This window comes from Hesperophylax consimilis, unplaced genomic scaffold (genome assembly GCF_061612785.1).
Source record: "Hesperophylax consimilis isolate HC1 unplaced genomic scaffold, BYU_Hcon_1.0 scaffold_34, whole genome shotgun sequence".
NCBI lineage: Eukaryota > Metazoa > Arthropoda > Insecta > Trichoptera > Limnephilidae > Hesperophylax > Hesperophylax consimilis.
This window is the reverse complement of record NW_028301264.1, coordinates 805,151-828,406: the sequence shown is the minus strand read 5'-3', so window position 1 is coordinate 828,406 and position 23,256 is coordinate 805,151. Positions and strand designations below refer to the sequence as shown.

The window sequence follows — 23,256 nt, the reverse complement described above, 5'->3', positions numbered from 1 at the left end:
AGAGTATTTTAAACATCATAGCAATATACCGCCCCCCCAACTGTAGCCAACCACAATTTCTTAATGAAATATCTGCCATTCTGCATACTATAAGCCCCAAAGAAAATGCTTTACTTATAGGAGATATTAATCTAGACTTGTTAAATTGTCAAAACCCTATTATTATGGCATATGAAAATATAATGTCGGATAATTATTTAATCAAATGTATTTGTGACGTAACTAGAGAAGCAGTTTTAGCAGGAAAAGTTACTCGTACTTGTTTAGACCACATATTTGTCCGATTAAACAGTGGATGTAAACAAAGCGATTCTCTTTCTTCATGTGTATGTAATAATATTACTATAGCAGATCACTTTTTAACTGCAGTTAATATTAAATATAGTGCAAGGAAAGAAGCCCCAGAACACGGGGAAAGAATTTCGTTTTTATCGCAAAACAAAATCGACAAAAACATTCATAATTTTAAGTGGCACTCCTTGCTTGAGGAACAAGATTGCAATATACTATATAGTAAAATTAAAAACAACTTTAAGAATTTGTATGAACAGAGTAAAATCGTTATGAATTATAAACCCAAAAAAAGACCTCTGTCAATAAAACCTTGGATAACTTCTAATATCTTAGAAAACATTAAAAAAAAAGATTCATTGTACAGAAGAATTTTCCTAGCAATCAATTCATTGAATTGGAATATAAAACTTTCAGAAATAAGGTGACAAAAGAAATTATTAAATGTAAGTCTACCTTTTTTAACAATAAATTCAAAAATTATTTTGGAAATACAAAAAAAACTTGGGATGAAATAAATAAATTATTAGGACGCAAGTCCAAAAGTAGTTGTGACGAAATAATCTCGAAATATATGTTAAATACGAATAATGAAGAAACCGTAGCAGATAAGTTTGTTGAATATTTTACAAATAGTGTTAGCTGTATGATACATAAATGTGATTATTTAGCATCGACCGTCAGGCCGAATGAAGTGCAACATAGTATGTACCTACCCAGAGCTACCTGCCAAGAAATCAATATTATTGTTAGCAAATTAAACAATTCAGTCACCAGGGATTGACAACATTCGAATGTTTGACATTAAGACACATATTAATATTTTAGGGCCTGTTATAACACACTTTATCAATTTAATTTTATCGCAAGCAGTAATACCAGATGAACTAAAAAGTAGCATCATTAGGCCAATTTACAAAGGGGGCAAACATACAGATATTCAAAATTATAGGCCAATAAGCATATTGCCAGCCCTAGAAAAAATACTTGAAAAATACATTTCCATAAAACTTAATAAATATCTAGAATCTTTCTCTTTGTTGGATCCCAACTCCCAACCAATATGGATTTCAAAAGAAAAAAAGTACGGAAATGCTGCTTCAGGAATTTTCAAATCACATAAATTATGAATTAAATCTAAAAAAACAAGTGTTGGTTTTATTCATAGATAACTCTAAAGCATTTGATACCATTGATACAAATAAACTATTAGAAACACTGGAGGCAATAGGAATTAGAGGAAAGCTGCTAGTTTTATTAAAAAATTTACTAACTGATCGACAAATAAGAGTAAAAATTCTTAAAAAGTTTAGCAAAAGAAAATATATCTCAACAGGTGTTGCACAGGGGTCAATTCTAGGGCCAACCCTTTATATTATTTATGTCTCAATTATGAGAAAATTGTTTTCATTCGCTAAACATTTTGTATATGCAGACGATACGGCGCTCGTAATATCGCACGAAGATCTGGTTACTGCAATGAACCTTATGCAACATGATTTTATTGCCCTACTGAAATGGTCGCATGATGCAGGCCTCTTTATAAACGCCAAAAAAACTAAAATTATGCACATCAGATCTCCACACGCCAGATGTAATGTAATTCCTTCATTATATACACACACATTTGACTGCATACATAAAAATGTTGCACAGCCCTGTTCATGTGAAACCATTGATTTTGTCAAAAGTTATGTATATTTGGGTGTTACTATTGACTGCTACATGAAATGGGATATACACATTGCTAATGTTTGTAAACGTCTACGAGCTATTGTGGGTAGGATTTATAAAATAAAATATTTCGTGCCTATAAGTACTTTAAAGTTAATCTACTTATCTCTGGCTGAATCCACTATACGTTATGGAATTACTTCTTGGGGACATTCTTGTAAAACTAATATAAGCTATATACAAACATTACAAAACTCCATTATAAAATTGTTAATCCATAAATATGACAATCAACACAGAAGTAACATTAAATTAATATACAAGTGTCTGAATATTTTACCTGTCAGAGGATTATTGTTTTATAATATTGTAAGTCAACATGTTATATTGTCTGATTCATTGTATAGGGAAAGAGTTTGCCATAAACATAACACAAGATTCACTCAAAATGAAGGACTGGTAGTTCCGAAATGTACTAATAAATATGGTGAAAGAACTTTAAACTATATAGTACCCAAAATTTTCAACCTATTACCAATGACAATTAAAAATAATAACATGTATACTGCTAATGTTAAATATAATCTAAGGAAATGGTTATTTAGGCCAGTGCAATTAGCGATTCGCGATCGAAGTAATTCCGGTAGTCCCAATTTTTTTATATGTTATATAAACTGATGCCCTGATGTAAAATCTGAGTTTCCGACCTTGGCGCACCTGTGCTCGCGCCGCCATTTTGAAAAAACTGTCCGAAATCGGGCCAAAATCTAGTTTTTCCCAAATACCTCATTTCCAATGCAAATTTTGGCTAAAATATGTTAACAAGTATAATAGAACATAAAATAACCTACAACTTTTCTGAATTCAAATATCTTCTATCTCTAATAGGTACCGAGGTAGAAAGTCGTAAAGGTGCGTATATTTTTGAAAAAACAAGTTTTTTGCGCGACTAGGTTTGGTTTTTTATAAATACCTCGTTTCCAGTACAATTTTGTGAAAAATTTATTGATAATAATTTTGTAGAAAATAGAATTTCGTTAAAGAAATAGGTATATAATTTATATTTTTTATCTCTATTACGTATCCAAACTCTTATCCACCAAAACCAGGCCAAAAATTGAAACAGAGGTTAGGTGTTTTAAACTTGGCATTCCTTGATGTTATTTTTCTTTAACAATTATTGTTCTAAAAACATATACGTTGACAAAAATCGTCATGCCTGTGTCAGACCTAGCTATAAATATAGTAGATAGACTATTTCAGCATATCGGTCGCCATACATTCCCAATGGAAACAGCGGCGTAGCTACCTAGGGGCTACGTGGGGCAGTGCCCCGGGGCCCTCAAGCTCAGGGGGCCCTCGAATCCTTACCAGAAATCTCGATCAAACTGAACTTTTGGAAATTTATCCCATTTTCAAAATAAATATGACAGGTTGCAACTTGCAACCCCACTTTAATCATGATAACTAAGTTGAGAGAAATTCAAAAGTTATGCCTAGGGAATTCCCCTAAATTCAGCTAAATTCAGGAAACAGCATCAAACGTTGGGATCTACTGCCAAAATTCACTGGCGAATCGGACACCACTCTAAAAAAACTAAATCCGACTAGATGGTCCAGTAGGGTCAATACGATATCTGCTATAAACCTTCGTTATTTTGATATTATCAAAGCATTATCAGAAATAGTTCTAAAGAGTCCTAATAAAGATGAGCGTAGTGAAGCAGAGAGTACTAAATTTTGAGTGCGTGTTGCTTTGCGAATTCATGCACAGTGTATTGAACGACATCAATTATGCATCCAAAACTTTACAAAAATGCGACATCAATTTGGGCGAGACGAGTAAAGTTTTAGCAGAGACCAAAGCAAAGTTGCACATTTATAGAAATGATTTCTAATTATTCAAGTGCAAAGCCAGTGAAACTGCAAGAAAATATGGTATTGATACCCATTTTCAAGAAAAAAGGCAAAAAAAAGATTTAAAAACATTTTGATGAATTAGCTGCTGATCATCGATTTCCAAACCGAGAAAAAATATTTAAAATTGAGATTTTCAATAATGTACTAGACACAGTAATATCTCAATTAGATACACGTTTTATTGGTATGAGTGCAGTCTGTCATATATTCGATTTTCTAACACCAACATTTTTATTACATGTTGATGAAGCAACTTTATTACAAAAGTGTGACGAATTCCAAAGAAAATATTCAGATATAATAGGCCCTAGTTTTTCACTTCAATTTATTAATATTTACCATCTAGTTTTACCTCAACTAACTCAAGCATGGACTGTTCACCAATTATGTGAGGAAATAATGAGCAAATATGGAGTGCTAGAATGCGACCTAACGGAAGTATTTACAGCAATGTTATTATTCTTTACAATTCCTGTTACTTCTGCAGCAGCTGAAAGATCATTTAGCAAATTAAAAATAATAAAAAATTATTCAAGAATTAAGATGGGCCAAACTCGACTCCGACATTTATCGCTAATAGCAATTGAAAACAAAACCGCATCAAGCCTGGATTTAAACGAAGTCATTGATACTTTTGCGAAAACTAAAGCTAGAAAAAAATTGTAAATATAATTGTTATTTTGTCAGTTGGTAGGCCCGACCTTTATATAATAAGCCCTTGAATCTTCTCTATTTCGTTTTATTAGCCAAACCTACACCAAGTATTAATTGTAATTTATGTTATTACTGTTTAATATTTTTATTACCTGCCCTGCAGTCTGCAGTGCACAAAAAAGAGCTTAAGTAGCTTAGCATTGTTAAAGTGTCCGTATATTTCATATTTTTATATAAACCTAATCAGTTTACATAGCAGTGGGGCCCCATTTTTTTAATTTGCCCCAGGGCCCTTGGTTACCTAGCTACGCCACTGAATGGGAAGACCACTAAAATAGGCCAAGCCACTACATTTGTGCTCGCAGCTTGGTCTGACATGCCTATCAACGTAATCACAACATACATTTAAGATTATTAATACAATTAAGATGATAAGGTACATAAAAAAGATAAAAAACTGGTATTTTCGTAAAATTAACATTTATTGACATTCTTTTCTTTATTAGGTTATCAGCATAACAAAAAATAAAATTAATGGTAGATCAGTTTAGACAGAAGTACGAGCCCTTGACTATAGTTTCTTACTTCTGGCCCTGAATAGCTTCTTCATCTGTCTTATCATCCAAATTTGTGGTGACTGGGTCATCATATTCCTCGTCATCGTCATCAACAAAGGTTTCTACAGCATTCTCACAGGAGTTGCCATTGCAATGAATGCAGAGTAGGGAACATTTCAAACCCGACTTTCTGCAGGAGCACTTTCCAGCGCAACCTTTTTTGCATTGACATGATATGAAGTTCAGCAAGGCCTGAGGTGCAGCTTCCTTCAACATTGTTACTGGAGTAAGTAACCCAACAGCATCCTTTTTCCACCCCCATTCAGTCGGATCTTTATCGTGACCAAGCCAAGTCTGCACTTGCAAGTATGTTCTTGAAGCGCGTTGCTGGTGTTGCATCTTTGATGGGTGGTAGCCGTGATAAATTGAATTTGTTCTTTTTTACTCCTTTAGTCGGGCCATGTCAAGAGTCAGAATAATAGAAGAGTATGTATGAGACGATGTATGAATGTGAATGAGGCAAGAAGTGTGTGCCAAGACCGAGTTGTTTGGCGGTCCGTCCTCTCTGCCTACCCCTGCGGTGAAACGGCGTGATGGTTAGTTAGTTAGTTAGTTAGACAAAAATGATGTACCTTAAATTTTCCAAATTTGATTTCTCGTTGCCGCCATACAAAAGTGCAAATAGTTGTTCGGCAGCCAAAGTGATTGTTTCTGTCTTTGCTTTCGCGTCTTGAAATACACGAACAAGTTCATTCGCTGAGTGGTTCTTGAGAAGAATATTACAAAATTTGTGTTTGCCTTGACCGAACGGAGCTCCAGTTGTATCGCAACTACTTATGGCATGAAGGAATAAAATGTTTTCAACTATTTCAATGTGTTTAAAACATTTGTTCTAGTACAACGCGTTAGGTGATTTACCTTTTCCAACTTTTTGGTAATATACGTTGAGAGGTGAGATTATGACTACATCATGTTGAGATGACAACGAATTTGCTCTGTTCACTATGAGAACGTCAGCATCCTCTTCAGCTTGTACTGTCGTTATGCGGGATCGTGCAAATGAGGTTCTGAGTAGGGAAATAAAACGAGACTTGTTCTTCTCATTTCCCAGAAACTTTTCCTGTGGCGCTTGTGGGTGCATGCTTTCAAAAAACAAAACTTCAGCAGAAGTTGTAACTCTGGCACGCCGTGCTCTTTCCACCCCTTTAATGCTTTTCTTTTCCATAGAATCTGGGTATCCATCGATAACCACTACTGCATTGGATCCATAATGATTTTGTACATACCTGACATATTGCTGGAAAATTACTGAAAAAGGTTGAGCACGACCCCATACAACTTTGTGCAGTAAATATCCTCCATCAATTACGTGTATTTTACTGCTTCCCAGTTCTGTATTATTTGGTAGAGGGTTGAATGATGAATAAAATATAGACTTCGTTCCTTTGCGCATGCCTTCCTCTGAGAAAAGAGACAATGGTACAGGAGAGAGTTCATATTGAAAATATTCTTTAAGTTCACTTTCAGACCTTTTGGCAATACATATATGATGGAATAGCATTAATGGATCTATTGCCATAGTCACACCCTGATTTTTGACACTGCTGGTCACCGCCGCAAGAAAAACGTAGGTTTCCAAAGTTCTTGTTGATAACTTTAGACATAGCTAATTTCCCCATCTTTTCAGCCACGTGACAAGTGACTTTGCGATCCCCGATTGTGCCACTGCTAATAGACATAATCACGTTTGTTTTAGGAAATGGTTCATGGCAAGCAAACCAATCAATGAGAGTTTGAACGTCTCGATCATCCCTCTTAATTCTTGTAGGCCTCATCTCTACATGTTGCTCTGACGTTCCTGATTCAATCCCACAGAATGACTCGATACCCTCACAAATGTTATGCAGATAAACCAATCCAGGAGGGGAGGAGTAGAAGGGTGGGGGGGTAGCCCCCCCATACCAAAAAGCCCTCTAATAAATTTATAGATGTATGTATTTAAAAATGCAAACAAAAATCTAATAACGTGATAATAAACCGTGATAGATTTTCTGTGCGTACCTACCTAGATTTGTTTACTCTTTATATCGGTAAAAAAAACTATATAAACATAAAAACTACACAGCTTTTTTTGAAATTTTATGTTCTACATAATTGGTATCAATAAAATTTTCATGAAATTCCACTGGAAACGAGGTATTTATAAAAAACCAAATCTAGTCGCACAAAAAACTTGTTTTTTCAAAAATATACGCACCTTTACGACTTTTTACCTCGGTACCTATTAGAGATAGAAGAAATTTGTTTCAACAAAAGTTGTAGATTATTTTATGTTCTATTATACTTGTTAAAATACTTTAGCCGAAATTTGCATTGGAAATGAGGTATTTGGGAAAAACTAGATTTTGGCCCGATTTCGGCCTTTTTTTTCAAAATGGCGGCGCGAGCACAGGTGCGCCAAGGTCGGAAACTCAGATTTTACATCAGGGCATCAGTTTATATAACATATAAAAAAATTGGGACTACCGGAATTACTTCGATCGCGACCACCTTTTTGGCGCTAATTGCACTGGCCTAATTGGATAATAATGATTTATACTGATGCCCCTGAAATGGAATTCATATTGTTAGAAAATGGAAAAACAATTATTTTGTAATACCTGACTACCTACCTCTATTTATGAAACTATTGATGTACTTGTTGATAATACTAATTTGTTCATACATTTATTTTTACTTGCTTATTATATAAGGCTTTTATGCTGCTATTTAATCTTTTCTGCAATGTAACCAATTTATGTAATTATGTACCGTTCAAATTGTATCTTATGATTTTATAAATGTTGTCTCTATGTCCCTGCTGACAAACTACATAAGTAGTTTAGCGGGTTTAAATGTGAATAAAATAAAAAAAAAAAAAAATAGATAAATGCTGCAAAAGATAAATAAGAATGTATTAACATATATAATAATGCATATACCTTCTGCGTGACTAACGCTTGCTTGTCCAGCTTCTGCATCACTGTCAGCACTTTGACGCTCCATCTGCTCCCATTCTGAAAATATAATGCAAAGGCAGCACAACATAAATAAAATTGTTTATATATGTATATATAAACAATTTTATATATTTATTTTGTTCATTACAATGTATATACCTTCTACATGTCCACCGCCACTTGCCAGATCTCCACTGGAGCCTTGGGTAGCAGGAGCCACCATCGAATCAGTATCCATGAAGAGCATTTGATGAGCCTCTTCTGTGCTCGCAAAAAACGAAGCAGACTGAAAAAAAATTTGAAAAACATTTGATTTTATTGACGGAATAAAAAAATAAACATTACACAAAGTATTGATTTTAATTATATAAATCACCTCATCAAATGTCTCTTCGGCTTCCTCGATGTCGGATTCGATGGCCTCCTGTACTTCCCCAAAGCTGCTGTTGCTGCTATCGGCTCCAGAGGAGTCTTTGGCTTCCAGCTGCTCTAAAAAAGCATCCGGTATGGATTCGTCAGATTCCATTTCAGACTATTCGTAGAAAAATTATAATGGTTTACTCAAATATCAGTTCACACAGAAAAAATTCGAATTCGAATTTTTCAAAAAAAATGGAAGTGACATCACTAATGCTTGTTGATTGACATAATCGACTCTTTTTGCCAATATTTCTAAAAACGATCAAAAATAACAATATTGTCATGAAATTACTCATGTTTTTGGTAAATATTACAATAGAATACATGATCTTATGGACATATACAATTTCAAGCGGTAATAGCGGCGATTTATTACGAAATCAACGTTCAACGCGATGAAAAATTCGAGCTACATGAAAGTGTGCTGGAAAATAACGATTTTTACATCAAAAACACTTCAAACCACAGACATAGGAATTAATAGACGAGAAGATAAAGGCGAGGGGTAAAATCAACTGTTGAAGAACGAAGGGAGTGAAGATGACTGTGATTCGTCAATAAATCAATCTGACAGTAAATAGGCATCTCGCATTATAATATCACCATTTACTTCTTAAAAGTAAAATCTGCTTTGAATGAATAGACATTTTTACATGGGAGCGCAAATTACTCGCCACGTTATGAACAAATTTGCGAAGTCCAAATTCGGCAAAGTAAGGCAGCTTCTATATTCAGAGTCGTAGTTAGTTTCAGAGTATTTAGTTAAGACACTTTTATAAATGTTCATAATTTACTTCCCAGCAACCAACCAGCTTTGTGTTTCGCGTCCAGACGTTTCTCGATGTGATAGTAACAACTGATTCATATTATACGATGTGAATATGCTTAAAATAAAATAAAATAATGCTTATATATGGAATGTAATACGACAATTGGGTTTATTCTCTTTTTTCGCATCTATTTTTACCAGTTTTCATAGTACAAGTAAACATTTTGCCGTGTTATTTCGTAAAATGAACCGATGATGCCTCGACCATAGTTCGCACAAGAATGATGACGTCACGTTTTCAAATATCACTTGAGGCCGTACGCGAGCCCAGCCGGCTCAATGGAACCGGTATGGGGAGTGGGGATAATACGCTTTTAATCACTTAGGGCAGGTCTACTAATATTCATATGTCTATGCTTCAAACCAACTAAATACATGACGAAAGAGTGGCAGATATATATCTCAACAATAAAATAATTTAAAATTAAACAGTAACTTTGTAAACATCACTTATGCCATACCATAAGTGATGTTTACAAAGTTACTGTTTAATTTTAAATTATAATGTCACATCACAAAGTAACCGCTTCATATGAAGAAATAAAATAATTACTTACTTGTCCATTATTGGGTATTAATGTGAAAACCTCGAAAAACTTGAGTAGGGTATTTGTGAAAAATGCTAACCAACGGGAACGAAAAAGATTGAAGATTCTATCGGCTCAGATAATGAAACCTCTACAATCCATAGATATTTTTGAATACAGACGCGTAGCGTCATTCATTATCGATACTCTGTTTTTTAAATCATGAGAATCGGTATACTAGTGATGGAAATAAATCAATTTTTGTAAAATCTCGCGCGTTTACGTGATAAGACGTTCTAATGTCTTGACCGCTATTATCATATTTACGCCTTTTGACGTTCTAATGTTCTGAGTGGTTAACACGTGTTCAATTCAAACTCAATAAATATGCAAACAACTGCCACAATCAGTCAGTTGTCCGACGACATTCGCAAGTTGTGTTTCTTTGTAAACCCTTACCCAAGGTACCCCCCAGAGGAAAACCTGCATTTACAGTCGATGTCACTGGCGTAGGTGTCCAGTACAAAAGGCATTATTATTGATATTGGTCTGCGAAGCTAATGAACGATCACCAATAAACAAGAATCATAAATCATAAAGAAAATAGTTCCCACAGAGCAAAACTAGCAATTAACAGAATATAGGGAGAATTTAATATTGTTTACTGTGACATACATATATATGCACATTATGAGAATATTGGAAACAACTGAAAATAACTTAAGAAAATTGTGACATACATATATACGCACATTATGAAAATATAGGAAATAATAAAAAAAACAAGAAAAAAATCCTTTAGTGCGGGAATACTTAGCGCATGCACCATTCTCGAGTGCTCCAGCCGAACGTGGATTTACTTGATTTTAAGGGCATTCGGCAAAAGAAAACAGTATAACATTATTACAAATGTATGTTTTATTTCATATTTTAGACATATCTGCTGACACCATATCGAAATCCGGAAACACCCAACCAGAACAAGGAACGTGGTAGAAAGACAATATGGATTGTGGAAAAGACGATTTCCGGTCTTATCCAATGGCCTACGACTAAACATCGACACCACGATGGCAGTTATAGTTGCATGTGGAGTTCTTCACAACATATGCATCAATCGTGGGGAGGAATATCCACAAGATTGGATCCACGGTGTTGGTGATGAACCCAACAATGTGGCATTCAGGAACAATGCAGGGAACAACATCGCCCATTTAAATAGAGACGTTATTGCAAATAATATGTATGTACAAGCATTATAATATTAACAATTACCACTTTCTAATTTCTTTGTAATTGCCTCCTGAGCTCTCCTCTCCAACTTCAATATATCCAGTTGGATTTCCCATCGGATTTCTGCTCGGGCTGCCTCTGCGACCTTCTGCTTCCTGGCATCACTAAGGATTTGCAGTTGTATATCCGATTGGGCTTCTTTTGAGACCCTCGCCGCATCGAGCATTTCCAGTTGGAGTTTCAAGTGGGCAGTCTGCATACTCAGGAGGTCGCATTGCAAAAGAGACTGGACCTGTTTATTGTTATTAGTTAATTTTGTAGAACTCCATTTCAATTTTTATTTATTTTATATATTCAATAATTTGTTATCTAATGTATAAAAACAGTTTGATAATGCCTTCAGAGGGCGAAACAGCTGTAACGCATAATAATAATTACAAAGCAGAACTTGTTTATAATAAACTGTTTTTATACCTTTTGCATTTGAAAGTTTTCAGTCTGGGTCTCTAATAACACTCTTTCCGTCGCAAGTTGGGTGGTAGCAACATTTTGCAGGTCACTAAAGAGCGAGTCCTTTGTTGATTTTCCCAAGCACAGTCGCCTCTTGAATGCCTTCCTTGGAACTACGGGTCGAACAGTTGATACCACTGGCATCACTGGACTTTCAGGAAGTGCGAAAACTGGATTTTCATCCTGAACAAAATATAAGAAGAATGTCAAGTTTTATAACCAGCCACAAGTAATTTAAAAACAAATAATGTGTAAACCTTTCAAAAGACCGTGTAATAAAATAACATTTTACACAAGTATCTATGGGAAAATGAAGAAATTAAAATATTTTGCAGATTAGTTATTTCAAGTTATTGATGGCCGAGCGGTAAGGCTCACGACTAGCAATCCGGAGGTCGCCTGTTCAAATCCTGGCGTGTGCGAGTAAATTTTATTTGTATTACTTTGTGTTATTCCACAAACTGTTCATTAAAAATAATAAATAGTATATTTGCAGTACACTACAGAGTGGAAGATACTCTCAGTATCACCCTGTTGTAACACCACCATTAAAGAATTGAAACATGGAATGAAATGGTTTTAGCCATGCTTGGTGACCAGATTTGAATACCCAAGTACTTGTATAACCATCTTCCCCTTCCTTCCCTAATACCTTCAGTTTCACGACACACCCCAATTGGAGATGCCGCAGTCTCACCGCACTGACTCCGGGCAGTTGGGAGCAGTTGAGACACCAATGCGAACAATGCCATTATTGAGAATTAGGATAAATGAAATAAAAATTACCAATGTCCATTCCGCAGGCTCCACTGATTCCAGAGTCGGCTGCTCTACTTCCTCCCGGCTGGTGGATGCCTGTTGATCATCTTGGACGGCAGGACCATTGCAATCAAACCTTTCAAAATAGAATACAAATATGTATGTCACTAACTCTGTTGCCGAGGGTTACGACTCCCACTCCAAACGCTCTGATGAACAAGGATACTCCACTAGATGCGCTCCTTCACGGCATAGAGAGCTGCCAACACCAACGTTCCGGATGCCTGTGATTGGTCACTCCGGTTTATTGGTGTTGCTACTTACTGTTATGATCAATTATACATACTATGTTCCTATAAACTGTAAACTATTCTATTATTTATGTAAAACTTGTAACTTTCTGCCTAGTTTTTTAATGCTGAATCTTTATGGGGATGATGTTTTTTTCTGTAGTTTTATCAAAGGTTACAGTTAAGAGTTTAGATTAAAAAAACCTTCATTAACAAAACAGTTTTTTCTTTGTTTTTTTTTTTTTTAATTTCCTGAAAATTCAACCTCGTAAGACATTTTACGTCGAGTACTGAATATTTAATATTTGCTCATCAAAACCTAACAAAACTGCATGTATTTTCATTGGTCGATAGTTTAGAGAGACATGACAGCAAAAATAGATTTAAAATCCGTAAATTAACTGCCAAATCCATCCACAAAGAGAATAAAGCTTTTTCTAGTAGCGTGGATTCATTTATTGCAATATATGAGACATTTGTATAGCAAGAAGAGATTGTTTAATTTATAAATGTACCTAACCTTTCATTTCCCAACCCTTATGGGTCAGTGAATGACCAACAACCAACTGAAAACATGAACAAGTCATAAGTAATGTGCGCTTTCCAGCTATTGTTGAACTACAATGACAATGCATTGACAAGCTTTTGGATTCCACTACGTAATGGTAGTACTAAAAGTGAGGGTTTATTTGAGTGCGCCAATTCTGGGTCTACTGCCATATACCGTAAACATAATGTATTCCTAATTGCTCCGGGTACTAATGCTGACTCAGTGGACATGTTCAGTCATCACCAAATACCAATTTAATTAAAAACAAGATATTTTAACTTACGAATTTACCATCCCGGAGGAACTTAATCCAATTGCTGCCTCAACCTTCAGCAGCACTGGATCTTCTATGTCTTGACTGGGCCCTCCACCAGTTCCAAATATTTGGCAACGAACACTTGCCCTCTGTGTTCGGGCATCTCGTTTCAAGTTGTCCCACGCCTTTTTTAGAGCTGCTAGGGGTCTGCAATCATATATAAAATATAACGAGAAATCAATTGGGATGTATACAAATTCTAATTAACCAAACATTGCACCCTTCCTAGAAAGGTAACGCAGAGAGGACAGTCTGTCAAAGCACTTGCCTCGCCCACAATCACACCATATATCATACATACTCTTCTGTTATTCGGACTATTAACATATCTTGCCGTGTCTTCCTCGGGCGTCCCCGACTTCTTCCACCATCCAAATTAATATACTCTCCTTACACTCCTTAGTTCGTTCATTCTACGTGCCCAAACCATATATCTTAATCGAGCTTCAATGGCATTTGAAGAACACATTATTATATGAGATAATCAGTATGTAACTTACCGGTTAATTGAGTTGCTGCTATTAAAACCGAGAACCACTTCGTTCCAAACAGTTTCTTTAGATTTCAAAAGTGTGGCGTAATTTGGGCCGCCTGTAGACCTAGACAAAATGACCCGCGACGAGGTAACTAAATCGACAAGTCGCATTTTCTCATTTGGGGTGAAATTTTTTGAGCGTTTTGCTTTGTCCATTTTGTAGATTTTGAATCTAAAGTTTCAACTGCATAAAACGTCAAACTTGACGTTTTATGCAGTTGAAACAGTTGAAAGAAAAACAAAAAAGTTAAGTCAATTAACACCTTATTTTTTACATATTAAATACGTTTGTTTTAAAAATATGAAATGTTGGTTTATGTATTACACTATTTAAAGTAAATTATCTGTATAAATAATAAATACAATTAGTTAATGCTTCGGTATTAATTTAAAATGTAAAGTTTTTAATTTGACGTCATTTTTTTGTCTATGTAAATAAACAGTGCTACACGCGAGGTGTTATGATCAAAATGTTGGCTACAGGCGAAATGGAGCAAATCACTACGATCACTTAACTGAGCAGCGCCTGGCTCAGGCTCAGAATTCCTTTGATAATCCATCGAAATTGTTGGCCACAACGGCCGTAAGGCAGCGACTGAGCTGACTGAGCTCGTCAGCTCGAGGCTCGAGTAGCCTAAAATTTCTCATTCGCAGGGGCGTATAACTCTCGCATAACCTTGTAACCCTGATGGGAGGAGTTATCCTCAACCCAAATTCTTATAGACAAAGCTGTTGTGGCTGAAAGCTCAGATCTCATTGGCTCAGAGCAAAAATTTTATCTTGATCTCTCGCTCTCTACCGTAGCGACTCGTGTAACAGAAAGAGAAGCTAAGCATGTGTTATGCTCCGATAAAAAAATAACGGTAATTTCCAAGACGCCATTTCGCAGATTGAAGTCAGTTGAAGGTTTTAGCGTAAATATTTTGAATTTTCTTTCACCCATCTAAAAATAATGTTGCGTGCTAGAATTCTTCAAGGTGATAAATTAATGCCGTGTTGTGTTAAAGGTTGCTCAAACGGATTCGATAATCCAGTGCTAGGAAGAAGCAGCAAGAAATACGTTTGTTTGTGTGTGCCATTTCGCGATTGAAATAAAAAATACGGTACTATTGGGATTAAAAAATAATGCGTGTGCCAACGCTTAATCTTCCAATCATCATAAAATATCCGGTCTATCTCCACCAATTGAAAGAAGGACCCGATCCCGTTGTTAAATACAAGTACTAACCTCTCGTTCTTTGATACAATGTTCATGATTCCTGAATGTACTTCATTGGCTAATAATTTGATTAATTTTCCTTTTCAGACCTATCCGTATTCCGACGCGATCTTATACCACGTATTAGGAGACTAAAATTGCTAAACAAAGCCACGATTACATCAAACAAGTTCATTTAAACCTCTCCAGAATTACATCATGTAAGTACCAGTATTTTCAATGATGTTTGCTGACGACAAAGCTGTGAAAATTATATGAAACCCTTGCAGGAGAACTTGAATAACTTCTAGTGGTATTTTGTGTATATATTCTTGTATTTTTGTGCAAGGTCAAATTAAATCCTATTAAGTTGTTGCAGTAAGACAGAAATCCTGGGTTCGATTCCTAGTTGAGACCGTTACTTTTTATTTTTTTGTGTCTTGTTCTGTTTCATGTTTTGTTTAGATATATTAGTATTATCTTCTACTTCAATGATAAATCAATGCTCAATACATCGGTTGTACTGACCCTGTTTTGCATAAATATACCACTATCTAGATCGATATCTTCCGGCTTTTTGTATCCAACAGAAGTATACAGTACTTAACCACAGATATACAAGCAGTACTTACCGTGCGGAGCAGAGCAGTAGACAAGGTAGAGGAAACTCAAGGCCATTTAAAAAAAGATGCGACCATAGACAACATAATTGCTCTCAGCCAACTCTATTCATTCACTAGCCCAAAAAAACTATTATAAAAATAAAAATGTCCTTGAAGCAGAAAAATGTCGAAATGTTTTCCAAGGGCAAGGTTCATCTGACTAAGAAAATAAACTTTTACAGTGCATTTCCTTAAGATGAAACTTGTGAATCTGAGAAGAAGACACCCAAAATGACAAGAAATTTGCAAAAACACTAAAGAAAATTTCCAAAACATGATTGTCCGACAGTACGACGAAAAATTCCCATATCTTTCAGCCTCATGAACTCATGGTTACATATGTTTAAAAATCTTTAATTTCACGAAAACAATAAGATAATACAGGATAACACTAATCAATAACATGAATAAGTTTATCGATATAATAAATAACATTTATACGTTGTGGAGGAAGGCATATGTCAAGTATCAAGCATTGTTCAAAAAACCGAACGAATAACCTAAAACTGTTAATTCACTTTAAACTTGAACTTACGTAGGTAGGTTGAATATAATATGTTTGTAACTCGCTAACACTATACTGGCTTATATTGTATTTTTATCACGAACAACTATGATAGTATTTCGGCAGAAAATGACAACCCGCGTGTATAAATAAACCACTCTCATTTTGTTTGAATGATTTGAAACTGTCAAACGGCAAAATTCCGTCATCTCTTTCTGTTACACGAGTCATTATGGTAGAGAGCGAGAGATCAAACCAATCCTTCTGTTCTCACCAATGAGATCTGAGCTTTTAGCCATATTATTCGTTTTCTATAAGAATTTTGAGGTGGGCGTGGCGGTTTCAAATGAGTTTCAAGGCCAAATCTTAGTTAAATGCCCCTGCTGTTTTGTATTACTGTCCAATGTCCATTGTCTTTTTGAAAATAAAAAATATTTTGATGTGTGCATAGCTGTGGGTTTTTTTTATTTTCCTTTTCCTGCATTCCAGTATTTTTTATTATATAATTTTTTTGGGCTAGTGAATGAACGATGTTAGCTGGGTGCAGGTATATTGTCTATGTTTGCTCTTTTTTTAAATGACCTTGAGACTTCTTTATGGTCCACCATATATTTACCTGTCTGGACCAAACGACCGTTTTATCTGTGGTTAAGAGGGTGACAAAATGGCGCCATACAAAAAGCGCGAAGATATCGATCTAGAGAGTGGTTTATTTATGCTCATTCGTAAATCGACTCCGTAGCAGGACGGTAGCGCGCTCTCTCTGCGCACAGCCATCAATCACGACATCTGTATAAATCGGCCGAAGTGACAGTTTGTAAACATTCGAAAAAACTTTCGAAGATTTTAGTGACAACTTTTAAAAGTGTTTTAAAACAAGTTAAGTGACATTATCTCGTATAACCATACGTATAAAGACTTGCATAATTACATATTATGCACATTAAGTTATAAGTATAAACTATTTTGGTGCTTTTGTGTGAATACGCATTGTTCGCGAGTGTAACAAAAGCGTTTTCAGACTCTGTTTTGTGTGGATTTTGATGAAGTTTTGGTTGACATTTCGTAATGGATCTGTCTTGTGCTGAATACATGGAGGTGCAGGGGCCCCAAAGCCCCCAGGAGGTGGATCCTCAACCTCTTTACGCTCCCATCGACCCCATGATGAGCACTGATCTCAGGATTATCCCCAACCTCCATGCTTTGGAGAAGGAATCCATGCCGAGCTGTGACTACTTCAAGCATGTCCAAGATGACATCCAGCCCTTCATGAGGAAGGTGGTTACGACATGGATGCTGGAGGTAATAATTAATTTCATTCAACCTTTTGAAAATAACTAATATTATGAATACAACAACACTCAGCCATCAGAAGATTTTTATACCGAAATTCTCCCATGTGAATACAATTATTGTAAATAACTTATTTACAATTTTACCGAACGTATTTATTTAATTATAATTTATTTTCAAGATAATCTATCCAATTTACTTTTCCATGAACATGCAAATAAGTCATTAAATTTAGATATTTTATGCTGCGAAAATATTCCACGAATCGCTGTTATTTTTTTGTCTCGAATATATTTTGAGAATATTATGTAACGTTGAAAAGAATGCACTTTGTAACCAAAGCTGGTTACATTGTAATAGAAAATTAAAAGTCAAACAATGTAGAAAGCATTACCAAAGTCCACGCTTTTACGACATGTCAAATTTAACATTTCTGATTTTACCTACATCCGATTACGATATTCGACCCGCTGTAAGCCGAAGAAAGTTGTATTTAACCCATATTATCCCAAGCATATCTAGTGTATCTTCCAGAATGCGACTATTACATATTGCTCAGTAAAATTTAGCCTTCAGGCGCATTCTCACAGTTCGTATTTTTAAAGCTAGTGTAGCTTCCCACATTTGCAGATTCGACCCTACAATAAAACAATTCATTGGCCTGGTATTTTTATAAACATATTGTCTTGTTTGTGTATCATTTATGATTTAAGAATTCGTGACATTTTACTGCAAGCGGCGGCAGCTTTCAAATAGGGCTGTTCGCTTTATATGTTTATGATGACCCTAGTTAAACCATTATGCCTAAAAATATTTGCCAATACCTTTCCCACCCCTGTCCCATAGTAATAAAAACCCCAAATAAAGTTTCATCTCCTTTAAAATAATTCCTTTAAAATATTTGTATTGTTTAAGTCACGTCTGTATCATTAATAATAGTTAAGTGCATTTTATTTATGTTAAGAATGTTGTTTGCCAACGAGCGGGTGGAACATCTTTATTTTTGTAAAACGTCCTTCAGAATTTAGTTTAAATACAGATACCTCCCAGAAAAAGGACAGTATTAGAGTGTTGCTATAGCTGGTAGGTACAGACGTACCTACGCAGGAGCGAGTGTTGAAATAACTGGTAGGTACATGCGTACCTAGGCAGTCAGTCGTGAGATAATTACTAGGTTTATGTAAACCTAGGGAAAACTGAAGAATAGAGGAAACTAGACCTTTATTTCTTTCAGTTTAAGTTTTAGCAGAGGAAAATAAGATCCTCTGCAAATATATTGTGAATTAATAAATTTATATGTCAAGAAGAAGAAGTGTTTTCCTGCATTCCATCTGACGGCGTGTTCTCGTACCACGATAGCAGAAACATATGGTCCTTCGAGCCGCATCGGGAACAGCAGCATCATGGAAGCGGGACAACACAAAAAGACGTCATCTGTCTGCGGCAGCAAGGCGGGAACCAGCAGCAGCTGGATGGAGGCTCAAATAAAAGCTTCAGCAACCAAGGTGCACATCACGAGACAAAAGGCCCGCCTACTTACGGAGATGGCTGAAGCAAAGGCTGCCGAAGCAAAGATGGCTGCAGCAATGTCAGTCTTGGAAGCAGAGGAGCAACATGCGGCGCTCGTTTTAGAAGCTGCATCAAGGACTTCGCAACGGACTCTCGAGGATAGAGTCAATGACTGGGTGGACCAGTCACATCACAGTTCATCATCAGAACTTGGAAATCACGATGAACAGCCTCTTCGAGATCAAATGGAGCAGCAACAGGAACTGCTCCATGATGGGCGGTCATCACTACAACCGCCCACAAGAACTGCACAGCAACAGCCCTTGGCAGGGCAGACTCTCCCGTCGCAAATGGAGTCTCGGGTAGAACAAGCTCATCCGCTGCAATTGTAACAGCGGTTGGAGCAGAACAAGGGTGGGCGGTACACATCACTCCCACCAAAAGGATCCTCAGAGCAGCAGCCCTTGGCAGGGCAGACTCTCCCATCGCAATTGGAGCCTCGGGCAGAGCAGACTCTTCCGCTGCACTTGGGACAGCGGTTGGAGCAGCAGCAGCAGGGCGGGCGGTACGAGCTACTCCCACCCAGAGGAACATCGGATCAGCAGCCCTCGGTAGGGCAATCTCTTCAGCTGCAGTCGACGCAGCCTCAGCAGCCAAGCAGTAGCTACTGGGAGCTGCCTACATCAGAGCAGCCATTCAACTTAGCAGAGCAACGCGACGGGCAACAGTGGCCAGAGTCGCAGGGCCGATTCCAGGGACCAACACCTGCTATAACTGAAGACCGTCTCGCGGAATCAATTGGTAAGGCAATGTCTTTATATAATACCAGGCCCAAAGTTAATGATCTTCCCACATTTAACGGCAATCCAATTGAATGGATTGCGTTCAAATCAATATACTATCATACCACAGACTTCTTAAAAGTATCTGACAGCGAAAATTTATATAGATTACAAAAAGCGTTAAAAGGAGAGGCGCGTGACGCAGTTTCTTCCCTTCTATTATCTCCTTGCAATGTCAAGGAAATAATAAATACGTTAGAAAATATTTTTGGCAACACGGATCACATCATACAAAAAACTATTGGTGAGATCCGAAATTTAAGTAAATTAGATGAGAATATCAGTTCAGACGCCATAATTCGATTTTCTTGTAAAGTAAAAAATTTAATTTCTATGTTAAAATCATTTAAAAATATCGGACATTTGCACAATCCAGATTTGTTATCGACATTAATCGGTAAACTGCCTAGTACACTACGAACGTTGTGGCTTACAGACAAAGATAGGCGGAACACAACACAGCCAATACTCTGCTATTTATCACTTTGGCTGGAAGAAATCGTCATTAATTCACGTGACTCAGGAATAAGTTTTAATTCTAAAATCAGTAACGAAACTAAATTCGCTTCCAATAACCATTTCAAGCAGTATAGTAATAATTATCATCCACGGCAAGCTAATCAACATCAAAATAAACAAAATTTTAATAGGCCTTATGCATCCAAAAATAATCATTTCGAACGTCCGTACGATACGTCAAAAAAATTCCTTTATCACACCACTAATAATGGAAAACCACCGTGCTGTGTTTGCAAAGGAGAACACCAGATTTGGCAATGTGAGAAATTTAAAAATGTCCCAATAACGCAAAGATGGGAAATTGCTAAATATAATAATGTTTGTTATAAGTGCTTAGGGTACGGACATTCCCGTTTTAATTGTAAAGTAAATTTAAAATCACCAAACGAAAAATTTCATGATTTATTGGTTAATCACAATCGGGTGGAAACCGATGAAGTTGTCACAAACACGTGGGAAAGTAATCAAGTACTTTTAAAAATTATTCCGATTACGGTATACGGGCCACTCGGAAGCCGAGATATTCATGCGCTATTAGACGATGGGTCAACCGTCACATTGTTAGACCAAGAAGTAGCCAAACAAATCGGTTTGTCTGGACCAGTTAGTGACCTCTCATTGCATGGAGTCAATGAAATGAGCTCCAACAACGCGGATTCTATGTCAATAAATGTAAAAATAAAAGGTAAAAACGAAGTAGAATCGTACATAGCTAGTGCTCGAACCGTTCGGGATTTAAAGATACCAGCTCAAATGGCGCTATCTAATTCTTACATTTCGAGTAATAAACACTTAAAGAACGCTCCTCACTTTGAAAAGAATGTAAAACCCCAAATGTTAATTGGGCAAAACAACTGGGAATTAATTATTTCCAGAAAAATAGTTCAGGGAGATAAAAATAAAGTATCATTATCTTATACAAAGCTTGGTTGGGTCGCGCTCGGCCATATTTAAAATAAAACGGGAAATAGTGTAGAATTCAATTTTCATGTTCAGGAAAACGAAAATAGCGAATTGCATGAAATTATCAAAGAGAGTTTTAGGATAGACGAGATGGGAGTAGTGAGCCCGAAAATATGCAAAGATGATAAACGTGCATATTCCCTGTTAGAAAGTACCACAAAACGCGCTAGTCAGGGGTGTCATTGGGAGACGGGTTTGCTGTGGAAGGAAGAAGAGAGATATTTTCCTGATAGTCTTCAGGTTGCGGAAAATAGATTAAAAACTTTAGAAAAGAGAATGGATAAAGACCCTGAATTTGCGGAAGCCTACTGCAACAAAATACAACATTATTTAGAGAAAGGATATGCGAAAAAATTCAATTTCAGTGGTAGGTATCCGGATAGCTCGGATAAATTTTATTTACCACATTTTGCTGTTTACAACCCAAATAAGCCAGGAAAGCTTCGGGTTGTATTTGATGCGGCGGCAAAATCAAAGGGAATTTCTTTGAATGATAGGCTTTTAACCGGGCCCGATCTGTATAATTCTCTGCTAGGAATGCTTTTTAAATTTAGGCAAAATAAAATTGCATTCACCGCCGATATCCAAGAAATGTTTTTACAAATTAAAATTATTGATGAAGATACACCGTTTCAGTTGTTTTTATGGAGAGGAAAAGATCGTAAGGTAGCCCCGTCTGTATACGCTATGAATTCAATGATTTTTGGCGCAAAATCATCACCTTGTTCGGCGCAATTCGTAAAAAATAAAAACGCGGATCAATTTTTATCTCAGTATCCCCAGGCCGTCGAAGCAATAAAAACAAAACATTACATGGACGACTATTTAGATAGTGTAAATTCAGTAGAAAGTGCGAAGAAATTAATACTAGATATTACATACATACATGCTCAAGGCGGGTTTAAGGGTGGAGGTGAATGCGAAATTACCTACTACAACCATTTAGTCAGTCAGTAAGATATACATTTTTTTACGGAATTTCTAGTTTTAAGACATTACCTACTACACAATTTTTAGTCATAAGATTTACATTTTTTACGGAATTTCTAGTTTTAAGACATTACCTACTACACAATTTTTAGTCATAAGATTTACATATTCCACGGAATTTCTAGTTTTAAAAGCAGCATAAATATTTGTATTTTAGACATTTTAATAAATTTAACTGGTAATTTTCGTAGACATGCAGTAGGTACCTAATAAAGATAACAGTCGCATTCTTAGCCTATTTTGTGAAGTACTTCACGGGAGGAGGTATGTATCTTCCAGAATGCGACTATTACATATTGCTCAGTAAAATTTAGCCTTCAGGCGCATTCTCACAGTTCGTATTTTTAAAGCTAGTGTAGCTTCCCACATTTGCAGATTCGACCCTACAATAAAACAATTCATTGGCCTGGTATTTTTATAAACATATTGTCTTGTTTGTGTATCATTTATGATTTAAGAATTCGTGACATTTTACTGCAAGCGGCGGCAGCTTTCAAATAGGGCTGTTCGCTTTATATGTTTATGATGACCCTAGTTAAACCATTATGCCTAAAAATATTTGCCAATACCTTTCCCACCCCTGTCCCATAGTAATAAAAACCCCAAATAAAGTTTCATCTCCTTTAAAATAATTCCTTTAAAATATTTGTATTGTTTAAGTCACGTCTGTATCATTAATAATAGTTAAGTGCATTTTATTTATGTTAAGAA

At 36.1% G+C, this 23,256-nt stretch overlaps 3 protein-coding genes across 3 annotated transcripts in view; 1 reads left to right on the top strand and 2 right to left on the bottom strand.

The window, feature by feature from the left end:
* The window catches only part of LOC149409160 (uncharacterized), an 82,692-nt gene extending 74,071 nt beyond the window's left edge, over positions 1 to 8,621 (bottom strand). Inside the window, exons 1-2 of the mRNA XM_089650088.1 lie at positions 8,472 to 8,621; positions 8,094 to 8,152 (exon numbers count right to left, since the gene is read on the bottom strand). Of these exons, the coding sequence (XP_089506214.1) occupies positions 8,094 to 8,152; positions 8,472 to 8,621 (209 nt within the window). The remainder of the gene's footprint in view (positions 1 to 8,093; positions 8,153 to 8,471) is intronic.
* A 2,488-nt stretch (positions 8,622 to 11,109) lies between these two features.
* LOC149409159 (uncharacterized) lies at positions 11,110 to 14,216 on the bottom strand. The gene is made up of 5 exons (XM_089650097.1): positions 14,030 to 14,216; positions 13,497 to 13,676; positions 12,401 to 12,509; positions 11,579 to 11,797; positions 11,110 to 11,396 (listed from the first exon to the last, which is right to left on the bottom strand). Exons 1-5 carry the CDS (start codon positions 14,173 to 14,175, stop codon positions 11,136 to 11,138), a joined length of 915 nt encoding a protein of 304 aa, XP_089506223.1. The 5' UTR covers positions 14,176 to 14,216; the 3' UTR covers positions 11,110 to 11,135.
* A 3,281-nt stretch (positions 14,217 to 17,497) lies between these two features.
* The window catches only part of LOC149409154 (G1/S-specific cyclin-D2-like), a 267,827-nt gene continuing 262,068 nt past the window's right edge, over positions 17,498 to 23,256 (top strand). The window contains exon 1 of the mRNA XM_089650087.1: positions 17,498 to 17,731. Coding sequence (XP_089506213.1) covers positions 17,498 to 17,731 — 234 coding nt within the window. The remainder of the gene's footprint in view (positions 17,732 to 23,256) is intronic.

Excerpts from the sequence above, each read along its gene's own strand:
- LOC149409159 (XM_089650097.1), bottom strand. The coding sequence starts at position 14,175 with ATGCGACTTGTCGATTTAGTTACCTCGTCGCGGGTCATTTTGTCTAGG. Across the intron at positions 13,677-14,029 it reads AGCAGCAACTCAATTAACCG|ACCCCTAGCAGCTCTAAAAA; the intron begins GTAAGTTACATA and ends ATATGATTGCAG. Across the intron at positions 11,397-11,578 it reads AAAACTTTCAAATGCAAAAG|GTCCAGTCTCTTTTGCAATG; the intron begins GTATAAAAACAG and ends AACAATAAACAG.